The following is an 18177-nucleotide window of genomic DNA, read 5'->3' as shown; positions in this document are numbered from 1 at the left end:
CTTCATCCTCTTCCTCCCGTCTGAGGCAAGGGCGGCTAACTGTGCCAAGGCTAAGTGCAGACTTAATCTACCTGCCCCTGCACCCAAGCACTGGAACTACAGGTATGCACCACTACACCACTACACCACTACAAGTGTCCGTGTTACTTGTAGCATGTGGCTCAGCCATGTTTCGTAGCTGGAAAAGGAGCATTGAACCACCTGGTGCTCTTCTGTGATGGGGCTGGCAACAACACACACCATTTTTGTAATCCATCTTAGGGTAAGAAATCAGTCTCTTAAGAACCTCAGTCTAAAAGGAATCCAAGAAACACAGTGTTGCTATGTGCTTAGGATAAATGAGATTGGGTAGCAGCTAGCTCTTCTCCGTCTGGAGGAGAGAAGCATGCCAGACTGTAGCTGTGAATAATCTGGGTGCATTAGCTGCATTCCATGGTGATGGGATGAAACACCCTGACCAAAGTAAATCAGGGGACTTACACTTCCAGAAAGATATGGTCCATCAGTAAAGACATGGCAACAGGATGCAAGGTATGATGGCTGGAGTGTAAGCCTGGTTAGTCATAGAGCACTCACACTCAGAGCAGAGAAAGACCAGGAATTTGGGCAGGGCTATAAAACCTCAAGGTCAGTGAGTCACTTCCTCCAGTGAGTATATACCTCCTGACGATTCTAGAACCTTTACAAACGGCTCCAGTGGCTGGAGACCAGAAACACTAGCTTACAGGGAATACTTCACTTTCAAACCAACTTTCAGAAAGTGGTGTTGAATACGAACTGAAGGATACAGAAACATTATAGGGTTGAAATAATTTGAGGGGCTAGGCACAGTGGCACACATCTTTAATCCCAGGTAGGCAGAGGCAGGCAGATCACTGTGAGTTCAAGGCCAGCCTGGTGTGCAAAGTGAGTCCAAGGACAGCCAAGGCTATACAGAGAAACCCAGTCTCAAAAAAAACAAAACAAAATTAATAAAATAATAATAATAATAATAATAATAATAATTTAATGAGAGGAAGACAGTGATCGTTTGAACTCCAAACTTTAATTTCTTCTACACAGTAGACATTAAACAAATCTGCCTTGTTGTTCATAAATTAAGCTCATCACCTAGTATTTTCAGACTTCTTTAAAGTATCCAATGAAAGAAAATCATTGTCAATTCCAGAGTAGTTGTTTTTAAACCTTCTTCCTTATCACTCTCTTTTATTTTATTCAGTATCTCCCTGAACAACGGGGGCATATTTGTGGTTGATTCAACCCAAAGGGACATTAAAATGACACTATGGATGAAGTAGTTTCACGGTGATCTCAGCAGACCAGACAGGTAACAAAATTTTTCTGAAACAAACGAGAGTAAAGACTTCAGGCCTTTGAGGTCGTAAGTTCTTTTTTCAGCTTGCCATCTCTGTTCTGAAGCTCTACAGCAGCCACAGACAATGCATAAATGACCAGGCATAGTTGTGTCACAATAATGCCAAACTGGAGCCTTAGGCATGGTTTCCCACTTCTTGGTATACAGCAATAGATAAAATCAGAAGATAATACATCTAAATTTGTTCAGTCCAAAAATAATGTGGCTACCACTGTCCATGATATTATACCGTCTCTGCACATAGATAGACTCCTTAATAGGCATCGTTTGCTCTTGTTTTAAATAATACTTAAATTTCAATAAACCTATCCTTCAGAACAGTCATAGCTGCATTTCACAATCGGATAACCATGGTCACTCTAGCACTTCACCTATGTTTGGGTGGACTGGGAACAGAACAATTAATCTTGAGTAAAATGTGGATGGACATTTGAAGTGTCAGCACTTCCTATGGGGAAGCCCTGGATTCTTCTGGCTCTGCTCTTACTACCGTGGGAGATAGTCTGCACCAACCTGGCCCTCGTCTCCCTAGCCTACTAATGGAGCTAATGGAGCTGAGGCAGATATACCAGCCCTTCTCAAGCCTGACCTTAAGGCTGCTAGTAATGTCTTACAGAGACGACCTTGGCTTTCAGCTCTAGACATCCCCTGTGGCCCCAAACTGAGGCTATAGTTCTGAAAGGCCTCTGATATAGAAACAAACATATGTATTAACTTCAAATTCATGTTTTCAGGTTGTAAAGGTATTTATTGAGAAAATTTGGGTGATTGGACACTAAAATCTTACAATATATCACAGATAACTGATAAATTTCTTTTCAGCTTTAGTGCCTCTCCACTCTACCCGTTTTATTTTGATTCTTTGTTGGTTTGTTTCCGGTTATATACATTAAGAAGATCTTTATTGGCATACATAAGAATTTCAATTTCAGTCTTGCAATCTCAGAATATTCTTCAGAGTGTGGAAATGGCAGAATGTGCCTGAAAAACAAATGTATTAGGCTGAGAACATCAATTAGGTTTTCTTCTTGCATAGGATTTACTAATGCAAACTACAATTTCTGAAAGCTTTCTGGGTAAGCTAGGTTTCAGTTACAGTATTAAATGTAGTCTTAAACCTCAGTGACTTGTAGAATAAAATCTTAATTTCCTAGTGAACTATTGATTATATTTTCAGTTCTTCACAATGACTCGCTGATGACTTACGATCTGATGCCCTGCCTCTGCACCATTTGGAAAACTTCCTCTACTGGGTGCTGAGGCAAGAGCAGCGTCACTCTGGAGAGTAAAAGGCTGACTTCTCTTTGAAGATGTGTATAAAGCATATAGGAAATTTCTGCTCAGCGGCTGCCAGAATAATTTTATAATTTACTGTACAGTTGAAATTAAACATGTAAAAGCACTTGGCAGAATTGTGAAGACTGATCCAATAGTTTAAAAAATACAGACTTATGAGTTCTCACTCTAAATTACTTGAATTAGTGTGTCTAGATAGACCTAGGGAATTTGCTTTAAAAAAAAGTCCCATAGCTGATTCTCATTATCAACAGGAAGTACTGTGAACAAGTGTATTTAATGCAGAGAAGATGAGGATTTAAGATTACATGTCTCGAGAGGGGAGGCGGTCCTCCCCAATCCGTGGACTTGGAAAGGGGCAGGGAGAAGCTGAGGGAGCGAGGGTGAGATTGGGAGGGAATAAGGGAGCGGGATACAGCTGGGATACAGAGTTAATAAAATGTAATAATAAACAATAAAAAAGATTAAAAAATTATAATTTCAAAAATAAATATATAATTTTGTTAAAAAAAAAAAGATTACGTGTCTCCAATATTGGGCTGGACTGAAGAGGAGAAAGTGAAAAGCCAGAAAGATCACTCTGTGGTTTTTAATGAGAAAGGATGCCTGTGTCCACATATCGTGCTGTATGTTAGCAGAGGGATCTCAATCCAGTTTCCTAACAATGTTTTAATTTTTCCTTATATTTTAAGATTCTCACCCCCACCCCTTCCTTCCTGATTGCTAAGAAACTAGAAAAGCAAGTATAAAGGACAGCCAGCCAGTCCTTGTTCAGTTCAATCAGTAATTGTCACTATGCTGTTGAGAGCTGAGAACTTTGGTGAAGGATGGGAGAGATGGAGGGGCCTTCCCTGCTGCTCTTGTGGGGTAGCCGAAGGGTCAGCTTTACCTGTATGCCTGTTAGCATAGCACAGACTGTAATTCTGCATGTGGATGTATTGCTATGTCTGCTTTTTTTTTCTGGGGAGACTGAGAAGTAAATATAAGACTAGATCTGCTGTGAAATCAAAGCTCTCTTGTCACTGCTAGATCATTTAAGGATTCACTGTCCAGGTTTGTGTTTCTTTTCCCTTATGCTGGCATTTCTGGTGCATTCTCCTGGTATCATTAGCATTGTTTTCATTGGTGTTTGGATCAGAGTGGTGGGGAGCTGGCATGCTCCACACGCTTACAAAAGGAGGATGGTAATAAAACATTGATCTTCCACTCTTCCCATCCCGGGAGAGATGAGTGGGAGCTCATGTCATTCCTACACTCCAGCGTGTCTGAGGCTGGGCCACCACCAGCTTCAGGTCCCACCCGCTCCATGACTGTCTCCCCTGAAGGGGGAATTATGGCTTCAATCCTACAGGGTAAAAATGGAATCCTGGATTTTTGGCATGGAGCAACAAATAATGGTAACAGAGTTAGTTCTCCCTAAATTATAGCTGCCCTCCCCTTTACAGTTTTCATATTCCTCATTAAAAAAAAATACAAATCCAAAGGCAGGGAAAGTATTTTTAATCATTTTAACCTTGAGAATCTCTAATTATAATTAAATGTCATGTAACTTTAAAATGTGTCTGAATTAACATTAAAATAAGGTATTTAATATATTACAAATGTTTTCCTAAGCTTTTTATGGTGTAACAAGTATGAATAGTTTATTAAATAAATACAGTAATCCAGAGCAATATGAAAAGACCCAACATAGATCTGATAGGAGAGGGAAGGGAATGAGAGCAGAAAGGAGGGTCTTGAGGACGTAGAGTCGCAGCACACCAAGACTGTGAATGCAGTCCACTGGCAGTCACCCTCCGTACTACAACCAAAGGAATCAGACAGACACCTGCAGGAAAGGGAACTGGAATGCTTACCTCACAGCATGCCACTCCTCCCCGGAGATGAGGATCCTAAACTCTTCTGTTGAGTTCTCACAACTCTGGGGAGATAGAATACCCTTGGCATTCACTCAATGAGTTGAGTGAAATTGATCCAGAAGGCCCAGAAGCTGCCTCATTCCAGGTATGGAGTATTTAAGGCTGTAATTATGTAATTGTAATTATTACCTTCAGTAGGATGTAAAAATAGTACAGAAATAATTCTATGTTAAGTTGATGTGAATTATTGTGACCTAGGCTTTAATAATTCTTAATGATGGTATTGCTAGGTCCCCGTCCTGCTTCACTGACATGGAAATGGTTTTCTGACAAGAGTGAGAACGCTTATTTTTAATGTTCAGAAAAAAAGTGACTTGGTGTATAGTAGGGATGGCAATGGTTATAAACGCAGGGCAGTATCATCATATCCTTCCCTACTCTACTGGAACCATATTAAAGCTTTTAACCGTGCTAACAGCTAAGTAAGTTGTCTTTCTCTGACACATTGGGCGCCTCCTCTTTGACAAGATGTGTATGTGCAACCCTTTCTCTGTGGGGGAGAGGGAAAAGGGGGTGTTAAAGAAGAAGAGTTAAAGTCAAGGGTAACCAGTGTGGCTGGGGACTAGGTCAGGCTGAAGGTTAACTGTCAGATCTTGATGTGCTGGTTGTGTAGGAGAAGCCTTCCGTTGGCTAATGCTTCCGTTGGCTAATGCAGCTTTGCATAGTGTCTGTTTCACTGATTCTATCACTTTGAGTGCCGCCATGTCTATGCCATAGTAGGTCGCCAGGTGGATGGTCTAGCACAGTCTGATTTCTTGAGGGTGCAGGTTTTTTTTCTATGTTTATTAATGCGGCTAGCCTTTTAATGAGAACATGAATTGAATTTTACCATTTCGTTTAAAGATTTGCCATCAGATGTACTGCACTCAGGTACTTCAATTAGAGAGAAGATGTTTATATATTCTAAAAACGGTACTGTTCTGCTTTCAGGTCCCACTTCTCCTCCAAGATCCAATAATTTCCTTGGCATTAGGAAGTATTTTGAAAAAGTAATGAACATAGCAGCGAATCTTTTCCTAATAGTTTCAGTGATCCAGGAAGAATGCCAGGAAAGAGTTATTAATAGAAAAGCCATGTGATGTCAGGATCACAAAAAGATAAGATATGAGCTTGCACTGGGAGAACTGAAAAAATGTAATTGACTAATGATGTGGGTGGGAGCTGAGGAAGGATCACCAGGATATCAACCATGACTTCATCAACCCAGCAGAGTCACAAATCAGATGACAGTTTCCGTAAAACATAAACAACCCAGGAAGAAAATTGGAAAAGCACAAACCAGTATATTTTGGAGATACAGTTTTTTTTTAAATGATTCAATATATCACTTCTTGGTAGAATAATAAAATCAGAACGATTTTTCTAGTTTCCTCCTCATCACTGTTTTTTTATATGTCACTGCTATCAGCTGAAATTGCCTTATTGGTGGGCTAGGGATCCAGCTCGGTGGTAAAACATTTGCTGACACACACTAGAGACACAGGCTTGATCTGCAGACACCCTAAAAGGGTGAAACGTTCGTACTTAAAGAGAAGTACTGACATTATTTAAACAATAGACACTGCAATGTCATTTCCAAAATCAGGAGAACGGTGTTTCCTCTAATGATGTTGGGGGCGGGAGGAGACTTTCCTTAAATTCTGGGGAATGTAAGGGAGCTGTTGTTTAATTAGCTAATCATTTCAGTACACACACACACACACACACACACACACACACGATGCCAACCAATGAGCAGAATGCTTTTCTGTGAGTTTTTTCACACTATCTTTTTTGTTAAGTAAATGTCATATAGTTGAATACTCTTGGAACTTATAACACAGCTTTGTTCAAGAGATTGTAGTAAATTCAGTTCCAAAAGTACATCACCAATGAAGTTGCTCTAACATGTTTTAGTATAAAAAAGCTTCAATATAACTAAAGTTAAACAATAGATAAAGTCCCATTTGTGCTTTAAAAAGAGAGCTACACATGTCTACGTACACACTCGCCCAAGCCAGTGTACATTTATAGAAGGATGCATTATGTATAAGCACACAGGAGTCAAGGAGGGATGCAAAAGAAACCAGAGGCTTGACTTTGCCAAAAGATGAAAACTTACCACTATATAGCTTCTAATACTCACTGAATTTTTGTTTCATCATGTGTATGTGTTCCCCCCTCCCCCTTTTAAATGCGAGTGAAAATTAGATTTCAATGAGGCAAGATATCACTAAGGAGAAGACAGAATAGTCTTGCTTTCTAAGAATGAAATATGGCCATTTTGTTTGAGACTTAAGGCAAGAGAGTAAAATTTACTTTCTGGTGAAAGCCTGTATCACATTTTCACAAGTAACGTTTTTCTGATTGGAAATTCTACATATGCCATAATTACTTTAAGATTGGACCCACAGCACAGAGTTCCAAGGTAATGAATGATGGCTTCTGTGTTTGTTTCTCTTATTTTTAATGTGTGTGTGTGCATGTGTATGTGTGAGCGTGTTTGCAAGTATTGTATGTTGCATGTGTACAGCGGCCCTTGGAGGCCAGAAGAGGGCGTGAGATCCACTGGGACTGGAGTTAGAGGCGGTTGTGAGATTATGAGATGACGGTGTGAGTTCTGGTTGTGAGATTATGAGATGACAGTGTGAGTTCTGGGAACCAAACTTGTGTCCTCTGGAAGAGGAGTAAGCTCTCTCAACTGCTGAGCTCCAGACCATGGATTAGTTTCCAATACTATTATTTCTTGCATTGAAAAGGTTCCCTTTAAATGTAAGGGGAGCAGGGACTGTCTCTGACATGAAATCAGTGGCCTGCTCTTTGATCACCTGCCCCTAATGGGGAAGCAGCTTTACCCGTTCACAGAGGAAGACAATCCAGTCCTGATGAGACCTGATAGGTTAGGGTCAGAGGGAAGGTGAAGAGGACCTCCCCTATCAGTGGACTAGGGGAGGGCCATAGGGGGAGAAGAGGGAGGGAAGGCAAAATTGGGAGGAGCTGAGAGAGGGGGGCCACAGCCAGGATACAAAGTGAATAAATCATAATAAATAATAATAATTAATAAAAAAGAAAAATAAGTTGTTATACTAAAAGTTATAAAATAACTTACATTTACTATGGTACTAATATGCTTCAGGCAATCACCTACACACATGGAAGATGTGTGTGTGTATGTGTGTGTATGTGTGTATTCATGCATGTGTGGTAGGGTAGGAGTTGCTTTTTAGGAACTATACACTTTCTTTTTTAAGACAAGGTCTCCCATTGGGACCTGGAACTCCTGACTTAGGCTGGACTTGCTGGCTAGTAAGGCCCAAGGACCCATGTATCAATGAAAGCACTGGATTAAAGTATGTCTCACTATGGCCAGCTTTTTCATTGGATGGTGAGGACTGAACTGAGTTCTTCATGCTTACATAGCACATGCCTTACTATTGAGCTGTCTCCTCAGCCCTGGCTCATGTTTTCTTATTAAATCTTCTCAATGTTTCTATTTCATAGGTAAGGAGTCCAAAGGATAGAAAGGTCAAGTCTGCTGTTTCCCATTGCACGTTAGTGGACCTATGGCAGGTCTTGGGGCCTGTGCTTAGCACTGAGGCAGCACTGCATTCTGGGCCATAAATACTATTTTCCCGTCACCCAAGCCTATGTAAAGATTACCCTTGCAGAGAAAGAATGGATTAAACTCTTTGCAGAGGAACTAGTGACTAAGAAATACGGCTTTTTATCTTTAAATACTTTTGACGAGAACTGAGTAACAGTTAATTCAACATTGCATAATATCACCACTTCCTACAAGACAGAACACACTCAATGAAGTATTTTAAACTTATAAAAACGTTTTAATAGATTATGAATAAACACTGTACAACAATGAAAATTTCTTCCTCCCTAATCTAAGTTACTTGTGCCAGAAAGTACCAAAATTACCTTTCTATTTCTTCCATTTTTTTTTTCTTTTGATACAGGGGATTGAAGTGAGGGCCCCATATGTTGGGGAAGTACTATAGCATTGTGCCATATCCTCATCCCTTTACATATTGTATGTGTGTGTGTGTGTGTGTGTGTGTGTGTGTGTGTGTTGAGGTGTAGTTTCATCGAGTGGTGCAACCTGGCTTTGAATTTATTTTGTAAGACAGACAAACTTAACTTTTTCACTTCTTCAACCTCCCAAATAGCTGAGACTACAGTCTTTAACTCCCAAGGTTACTAGATTTTTATATGTTCTAACAAAATTTTATATGTGGAAATATATACTTTGTTTCATTTTCCAAAATGGAAGTTTTCCTCCATAAATTCTTTTTTCAAGATTCTTTTTATTAACCATACCAAGAAATCTTTTCATTCCTTCAGTCAGTCTCACTGTGTAGCCCAGGCTGGCTTCAGTAATCCTCCTGTCCCAGTTTCCCAAGTGTTTGTGTTACAGGTACAAGTTATTATGGCCAGCAAAAACAAATGGTTTTTAATTTTTGAGTACATAAACATCATATTTCTTTGTTCATCACCATTTAAAATGCTTTCAATATTTTGCTATATTAAACAGAAAACCTTATAATTTCAGACATAAATAGGATCATCATAAGAAGTTTGCTTATTGACTCAAAGTGGTTATGCTTAAAAACAAAAACAAAAAACATGTGTATGGATTCTGCCAAATGCCCTCTGCAGGAAATACAACTTTATCCTCACAACTTTATCCTCCTGTCTTGTGAGTAGAAATCAGTAATTTCTACTCACTGTTACCAAAATGCTATTAAAGTGCTTTTGACTCTACTCTTCTAATAGAAGAAACTGGTTATTTATTGGCAGCTAACTGCATTTCATTGGCTACAAGTAAGGAGCTTTTCTTAGGTTATATGAGCTTTGGGTATCACTGCTAAGTGTCCTTTGCCAAGTCCAAGAAACTTAAGATTTCTCACACTTTCTATTTTACTTTAAGAGTTTAAAGGTTTTCGTTGTTTCTTTGAGGCATGTCAAGTTCACATGTGTGTTTGGTGCGAGGAGAAAGTCATTCCAGAACTGTTTGTTGCAGACAGTCCCCTCACCCACCGCTGCCCCCCTCCCTCACCCCTGCATTGGATGGCATTTGCCTCCTTGATGAAAGCCAGTATGTCATAAAAGCTTATTTTTTAATGCTTAATTCTATACCATTGATCTATATGTCTATCTTAATGCCAATATACAATATGTAACTTTATATTACCTTTTGAAATTGGGAGATAAAAGACCTCCAACTTTGTTCCTCTTTTTGCTTCTTTTTAAATTGGCACTTTGTATCATCTTGAAATGTCAAATGAGCTTGAGGATAGTTGGAAGTTTAATAAGGAACATATCAACATGTAGATTTAAAAAAACTAATTTTAACATTCTTTTGTATATAGTTAACTGAAGTATGTCATCAAAGAAACTTAGATACATAGACACATGATTATTAATGATAACCACAAAATCAGGAATATCCTAATATCCAAGAACTGATGAATGGGTAAATGTTGTCTCTGTACAGGGGAGCATCACATGATAAACAGACACATTTGCAGCATGTATCACCAGGGATGGTACATGAAGTGAAGGAAGCCAGACAGCAAAGATCAGTATTATACAATTTCTTTGTATGAGTTGTTTATAAACGAATGTCTATACATAGTATATTAGTGGTTGATTAGGGCAGCCAGCAGAGTGGGGAGTGTCAAACAGGAGACTTACTTTCACATAATAGAAGTGCTTAAAGATAAAAGTTTTGGTGATAGTTCTGTCATTTTTATACTTTAGATAGATGGATTTTATGGTATGTAAATTATTTGCCAGCAATGATACATTAAAAACCATTTTTAATGCAAAATGGTAGCCTGCAAGTGGGTATGGTACAGAAGGAAAGTTTATTTTTATTTTTATTTTTTATGGACAGCAGAAATTTATGTTGTTGACTTAGAATAGAGGAGTCACAGGTTGGAATGTCGCAGATAGTGCCAACAAGACCAAGATCAAATAGATTTTAAGGGTAGGCAGGGACAAGAGTAAGGCCCTCTTTCTGAGTAAAAATATGGAAAGAAACTTGTTAGAAGAATATGAGAAAAAGGGGGAAGAAAAATGAGCATTCATATATGATGGGCTATGATTCTCCGGGTCTCGTAGAAGGCAAGGTAACATGTAGAGTGATGAATTTGGTACTAACATAGGACAAGAGGTTGATTATAAAGAAGATAGTCAGATTTAGTAGAATTTAAGTCAAGTTTGTAAAGTATTCAGTCAGTAAGACAAGCAGTGGGTCCAGTGGTTCTTGCTTTCTGCGATACAGATGCAAAAATGGGGGTGGGGTTAACTTCTTGTAAAATTGTATTTGAAACAGTAGAATGCAGATTCCTGCTGTTTGGATGTACGAGTGGTAAGAACTCAAACACTATTTCCTTATGCCAGTCACAAAGCAAGTCAATTTAATGAGAAAACATAACCTAGAAAGGTAATTTCATATTATCAAGAATTTCTTTAAAAATATTTTTGAAGAACTCTCTCATTCTTTCCTCCCCTCTCCTCTCTTCCCTCTCCTTCTCTCTCCCCCTCCTCTCTCTAAATTTTATTTTGAGACAAGTCTTGGTAAGGTGCCCAGCTTGGCTTTGAACTTTTAATCTTGCCTAGTCTTGCATTAGAGCCAGAATTGCAGGCCTGTGTTTACCAAACCTTACTTGTATGCTGTGACTCTCAAAGAACCCAGGGAAGGTACTGAACTGAGTAATGCCTTCCACTGAAATGTAATTCTCAGATACAACCAAAACAAACTAATGACTGTTCTAAGTAAGGATGTTAAAAGGAAGTACCATTCCTGGGCGGTTTATAGATAACAAACATTTATTTTACATAAGTCTAGAGTCTAGAAATTCAAAATCAGAGTGCCAGGCCAAGCCAGATAGTTTTGGGAGTGCCGTCATCTAGGTACAGACTGTCCAAGCAATGGATCCTCACAGGCAGACAGTCAGAGAGCTCTTTGAAACTATTTACCAGGGCACTGATTCTGTTCAAGAAGACTTGAAAATCTCAGTTTGGGGATGAGAAACATTGCCATTAAACGGCCTAAGCAGTACGTCCTTAAGAGAAGGAAGGCTGGAGCAGTTTTTAAATCAAGCATGTTTCACCAAGTATGTTTTTGAACATATGAGTGCTTGTTGAGAATGCAGTCTCTTTAGCTTCTCTGTGATGAACACTGTAAATTAGGCATTCTTAGGAGGAGGCCCGCACATTCTATATTTTAACCAGGTATAAAGGTGATGCTGAAGTTTATTCAGTCAAGTGAGAATTTCCGCTGATAATGGCGAGGGCATGGGAAAGAGATGAGTCAACCGGTTAAAAACATTGATCAGAGGACAGCAGCCTCAGGAGGGATTATCTTTAGTACTTTTGTAACTGGAAGTAAATTCTCCATTTCATTATTCAAAGTCCTTAGCAAAGCCCTGAGCACTTCACAACTTTTCCTCAGATACTGTAATATGTTGGTGATTCCAAGGATGAGGGCTCCTTTAATTTGCGGGAAAACTATAAACAGACATGAAAAGTCTAACCAGATCTCACAGGAAGCAAAACCGAGTAGTAAGTGTGTGTCAAAAGTGACTGGTCTTTCTCAATCCCTTCTACCTAAAAAGCGGATCTGTTCATCAGAGCCTCCACTGGACTGGATTCCTGCAGTCAGTTTAGCAGAAGTTCATAAACTCTCAGCGAACTTTAAACATGGCCACTGACTTATTGACACTGCGACTGCGGTCGTAACATTTAAAGTATCTATCACTTCGCTATTAATTTTTTTTTTTAGGTGCAAGTTTTTATACGGCTAACGCTCCCTCCCCCGTCCCGCCCCACCCCCATACACACGTACTTTCCAACACCCTCAGCAAAACTTTTGCTAGGTCCTTGCACTGTCTGTAAGTCCTGGGGAGCGTCCAGGCGGGCTGCGGGCCCCACCTCGCCCTCGGGGAGCAGGCGAAGGGTCCTCCCTGGCCCGGCGGTCCAGAAAGTCCGGCTGTGTCCCGGACAGGACGGGACGGGGCGGGGCGGGGCGAGGCGGAGTGGGGCGCAGGCTCGCTCCACCGGGTCCGGACGGTGGGGGGGGGGGGGGACGGCTCGAACCGGCGCGGGAGGCCTGGAGGGCGCGGGCTTTCTGAGCGCGAGTGCCCCCGGGGAGGAAAGACGAGGTCGGCCGCGGGGAGCCGCGCCGGGAGCGCCGGGCGGGAGCGCCGGGCGGAACTCCTCGGGCCGCCGGCGCGCCCGCCCTCCCCCGACGCGCCGGCCGGTGGTGCGCCCCGGGCCGGAGGAGGCCCGGCCCGCGCCGGTCGCCTGGAGGCGCGGAGCCGCCGCCCCCGGCTCGGCAGGCGGGGCGGGCGCTGTCGCGCGGCGGCGCGGCCCAGGACTCCCGCGGCGACGGGCGGCGGCATGGACTACCTGACCACGTTCACCGGGAAGAGCGGCCGGCTGCTGCGGGGCACGGCCAGCCGCCTGTGGGGGCTCGGCGGCGGCGGCGGCGAGGCGCGGCAGGTGCGCTTCGAGGACTACCTGCGGGAGCCCGCCCCCGGCGACCCGGGCTGCGGGCCGGCGGAGCACGGGCCGCCCGCGCCCGACAGCCCCGAGGGACCCGGTGAGTGCCCCGCGGCGGCCCCGCGCGCCGACGGCCGCCCGGCGGAGCCGCCTCGCCGCGGGCGCGGCAGGTGTGCGGCGCGCAGGTGTGCGGGCCCGGGCGTGCAGCCGCGTGGCGCCCGCCGCCGCCGCCCGGGCCGGGGCCGCCCCTGTCCCGGCTCCGTGCGGGGCCGCCCCGGCCTCTCTGCCCCTCGGCCGGTTGTGACGTGCGCGGAGGTAGACTTCCAGAATGCCGAGTCCGCGCAGCCCTCGCTCTGCTCGCTCGTTTGGCGTGGTGCGAGTCAGCTGCGGGGACTCCCGTCCTAACTTTAAAAACAAATGGCACTGGGTAATCGGAAGCGCCTCGCTCCTCTGGGAACCTACGTGAGTTTGCACCGAGGCCGAACGTGGAAACTTTGCCCACTTGTTTGTGTCGAACTTGTGCTCCTTCTCTTCCACCACGGCAGCTTTAGGCTACTCTTTCAGACCTTAACTTGGCATGATACTACTCCCTTACTGAGAAGGGAGAAGTGCTGAATATGCATTTTGGAGTGATGCATTCGGTAGGTTTTCCAGTGTTACTGGCTTCCTGTGGATCAGTCATATTTTTTTGGCAGCTTGTCTCCAAAGTGTTTGTGGACGCTTTAAGAGTGGATATCTGAGCATTTCAGCCTTAAAAGTACAGGAAAAAAAAATCACAAAATACATAAAGTTTATCCACAAGCTCACAGCACTATTTATCTTGAAGCATTGAAGTCATGAGTACTCATCACTGTGTGTGGGTATGTAACTTAACTCTTTGAAGACACTGGACTTTTAAAATCTAGTTTCAGCACGTTCCTTTAAATATACCTTTCCTTACTTTGCACAATTTTCATTTATTGGAACTTCAGTTTCCCTGTTTTTGAAATTACAAAAAAATTAAGGGGGGAGTAATTTTGTAAAGTTTTTGGCCAGCTTACAAATCTGTTAAGTAGAGACCAGGAATGAAGAATAATACTTGAAAATGTTTAGGTAAAGAATTTTTTAAACGAATGAAATTGTTTCCTACTTGAAGACAGTTGCTATTGATCAACCTCTGGCTGGGTGATTGCATAATATGTGGAGTTACCCAAGAAGAAAGGAATATAATTAATATGTAGCAGATAGGCACAAACATGTACAGACCTTTCAGCCATGAACATACATTGAGCACACACACCACTAGGTCTGATGTTTTTCTTCAGATTTACAGCTTCAGGAGCTGTACAGATGTTCTGTTGACACTGCTTCTGGGTTCATTGTACTCTTTCTAACGTTTTTTCTACCCCGCCCCCCAATCTCACAGTTCGGAGAGGCCTTGAGATGTCTTAGAGGTGTGCCCACAGCAAGTGGGGATGGGTAGTCCTAGCTTTAACTTCTCAAAGAACTTAAGTTACCAAATCCCTCGGGCCTGTATTTCCTTGTCTGTGAATGAGGGTGGTTAAATGATCTCGAGGTTCTCAGCCCTGGAGTTGTCTCTTTGGAGCAAAGCTGGTGAGAATGATGGGCAGTAAAGCTAGGGAAGAGCAGTTAAAAACATGTCTCGGTTATGATGTGGAGTTCTGAAGACAATACAAGTTCTAAACAAAACTTTGATAACTCTTGTGCCCTAACAGTCAGTGATTGCTGAGGACACAGCAGAAGTAAAGCATCTGAGCAGCATACTTAAAGTGGGGGTAACTCCTTAAGTTTTAATGCTTTAAAGGGGCAGCATGCATGCATTCGTATAAAACAAACCACGTGAGAGTTCTGAGGAGTCTCGAAAATGAGAATTTTCTTTAGATCTTGCAGCTGGGTTTGGGCTAGGTAGAGTTGTTCTTGTATTCGTGTCCTTTAGGTCCTGCTGTCCTTTTGGATGGGTTGGTTGGTTGGTTTGTTATATTTTGTGTTTCCACAAGCCTGTCTTCTACCTTGAAAAATACCTGAGTCCTTTGGCAGTGGTTCCTATTATAGACACTAACATTCCTATAGGTTGTCTGTAGTCTGGAGCCCCATTTGTTGCTGGAGATCTTGCTTCTTACCATTTCGTATTTTTATACTGCTGGAGTGGTTTTGCCATTGATGGTTTCATGAAAAGACCAGAAAAAAACAGGCCATGCATTCTGATTTGACACTTTCTACAAACAAGCCAGAGTTTCTGCTGCTCTGACTCCTCTCAGGGCCTTCTCCTTTGTCAGTTTTCAGTGTTTGCTGACTTTTGGGTTAAATCTCCTTGGGAAAATGGTAATTGAGACACAGTTGAGGCACAGTAAGGATGATATCAACATTATTGTTCTCAGTAAAAATTACAGAGGAAACAGTATAATCCTACCTGTGGTCTGATTGTAAAACATGCACCCACCTTAAACATTGTTTTTGTAGGGGTTAGGACTATAGTGTCCATGGTATCACTGTTAAAAATATTTACTGAATTATATTTGAAGCAAGTAAGTACAGATCAAAGGATTGGACAAGTTTAAATTTTTTAATTACTTTAATATAAGCATCAACTTTTTCAAAACTCTGTTATATCAATTCTGTCTTCCTAGTAGGTGACAGGATCTTTTAAATTTTTTTTTCTAAAGAAACTAATCAAGAGGGAGGACTCTTGCTAAAATGCTCAATTCCTATCCAGAAAGGCAAAGAGGATGGACATCAGAAGAAGGAGAAAACAGGGAACATATCAGGAGCCTGACACAGAGGACCTCTGAAAGGCTCTGCCCTGCAGACTATCAATGCAGATGCTGAGACTTATGGGCAACCTTTGGGCAGAGTGCAGGGAATCTTAGGAAAGAAGTGGGAAACAGTAAGACCTGGAGAGGACAGGAACTCCACAAGGAGAGCAACAGAGCCAAAAAATCTGAGCACAGGGGTCTTTTCTGAGACTGATACTCCAACCAAGGACCATGCATGGAGATAACCTAAGACCCCTGCACAGATGTAGCCCATGGCAGTTCAGTGTCCAAATGGGTTCCATTGTAATAGGAACAGGGACTGTCTCTGACATGAACTGATTGGGCTGCTCTTTAATTACTTCCTCTGGAGGGGAAAGCAGCATTACTAAGCCACAGAAGAAGACAATGCAGCCACTCCTGCATTGAGACCTAATTGACTAGGATCAGAAGGAAGGAAAAGAAGACTTCCCCTATCAGTGGACTTGGGGAGGGGCATGCGTGCAGAGGGTGGAGGAATGGAGGGATTGAGACGGGAGGAGGGAGGGAACCACAGGGGGGATACAAAGTGAATAAAGTGTAATTAATGAAGAATTAAAAAGAATTTCTTTTCTCTTAACTTTTAGTACTTAATGTAAAAATCTCTATCTCAAAGTCTAGGAGTGTAGAGCTTGATTAATGTACATCAGGCCCTGAATTCAAAACACATAGTTGAGCTGGATGTTTACTTTAAACTTCACCTCTTCTCACTGTGTCTAGTTCCTATGAGTTGGATTTGGGGTGGAAGAGGGGTGTGGCTTGCTTCTCACAGATATCTGCCTCATGCCACTTCATTATTCCCCTGTTGACTGTCCGGTGAGAGGACACTGAAGCAGGGTTCCCTTGTCTTAATTGTTCCCTTCCCTCTGAGTGGCAGGTAATAGTAAAGGACAGCAAAAGTGGGAGTAGTACTGGAACCATTAATGTAAATCGCTGTTATGTCTGTAAGTTCTGACCTCAAGAGGGAGCAGTTCTTTCATCCTTGAAAGGGGGACATTGCTGTCTTTAATACCATCCATAGACTTCAGCTGCAAACTGTTGAACTAGGCATCAAGCCATTTGTGTGTTATGCGTATGTCTAGAGCTGATGAAAAAATAACCCAGGAAAGGGGGATGGGTATTAACCCAGAGCTTTTGAATTACTTCATCCTTAATACTTCTGTTTCAAAAATTGTGTTTTAGCTGGCGTTTGTTTGTTTGTTTAACTTGGGTAATTTAGCTTTTCTCTCAGTTTGCTAAAGTGTTTATTGAATTTTATATTTGTTCTTGGGAAATATAGAAAGCTGAATTAAAACGGTTCATATAGCTGTCAGGGTGCTTACTTTGAAAAACAAAAGTTATATTTTGTTGCCTTGCATTTGAACCACAAGGTCACTGAAATAAATTCTGTGATAGAGCCCATTATATATTTTGCATTACTTCATTTACTGTTTTCAGACTGTGTTTGGCATCAGGTAACTGAAGCAGGGTGACAGGTAAGACAAGGGACAGGGCCCTCCATAAAGGGCCTTTTGTGTAGGCACCAGCAGACCTATCGTTAAGAGATTCCCCACAGTGTTTACTACTGTAAAAAAAGGGAACGTGGCTTAAGAAAAGGCACTAATGTTAAAGAGTAAATGTTTGGATTTGTTTACCAGCAATTATGTAAAAAAGCAAAATGTGATCAGATATAAATCAATATCCCTAAGACAAAGATCAACCTGATTGCGTAAAAATAAACACTACAAAAACAACCACTGAAAAAGAACCATCACTGTCGTAAAAGACTCCAGTTTTAAAGCTTTGGGTTTTTGTTGTTGGTGTTGTTGCATGTGTATTTATGTGTGATGTATGTGCCTGTGTGCATGCATGTTTGTTTGTGTAGACTCAAGTTTTTGTGCCAATATGTGTGGAGTGTCTTCTTCAGTACTGTCCACTTTATTTACTTGAAGCAGAGACTCCCTAAGCTACTCTGGTTAGCCACCGTGCTTTGAGGATCTCCTGTCCACTTCCAATAGCATGAGATTTCAAGTGTCTGCCACATTTGCCAAGCCTTTACATGGCTGCCAGAGATAAAAACTCAGGTGCTCACACTTGCCCCAGAAGTGTGTGTTTTACCTAAGGCATCCCACCTCCAGCCCTTCCAAAGGTCTGTTTGCAAACACTTAAATGTAGTCAGTGGTGATGGTGTAACAGCTTTATATAGGGACAGAACAATCCAGGTGTGTACTGTCTCAGGATCTCTGGATAGAAGGCGGGTTAGGGGTGTTTAGATTTTAAGTTATAGATTATGAAATGAAACCTCTAGATTTTCTAACAT

General features: G+C 42.0%; 1 protein-coding gene and 1 long non-coding RNA gene across 15 annotated transcripts in view; one reads left to right on the top strand and one right to left on the bottom strand.

Moving 5' to 3' along the window:
• Positions 1-18177, top strand: part of Oxr1 (oxidation resistance 1) — a 423086-nt gene that overhangs the window by 339432 nt on the left and 65477 nt on the right. Inside the window, exon 1 of one of the 14 annotated variants that reach the window (XM_060389499.1) lies at positions 12737-13189. The exons of 11 other annotated variants lie outside the window; for them this stretch is intronic. In XM_060389499.1, the coding sequence (XP_060245482.1) occupies positions 12988-13189 (202 nt within the window). In that variant the 5' untranslated portion in view covers positions 12737-12987. Of the gene's footprint in view, positions 1-12736; positions 13190-18177 lie in introns of those variants that run through there. 2 more of the 14 variants (XM_060389502.1, XM_060389510.1) reach the window with 2 other exon arrangements.
• Positions 2006-12572, bottom strand: LOC132655830 (uncharacterized). Its single transcript, XR_009593709.1, has 3 exons — positions 12434-12572; positions 4528-4692; positions 2006-2356 (listed from the first exon to the last, which is right to left on the bottom strand). It is a non-coding gene; the product is annotated as an uncharacterized LOC132655830 (long non-coding RNA).

Source organism: Meriones unguiculatus, chromosome 8 (assembly GCF_030254825.1).
Source record: "Meriones unguiculatus strain TT.TT164.6M chromosome 8, Bangor_MerUng_6.1, whole genome shotgun sequence".
NCBI lineage: Eukaryota > Metazoa > Chordata > Mammalia > Rodentia > Muridae > Meriones > Meriones unguiculatus.
This window is presented reverse-complemented; position numbering and strand designations above follow the sequence as displayed.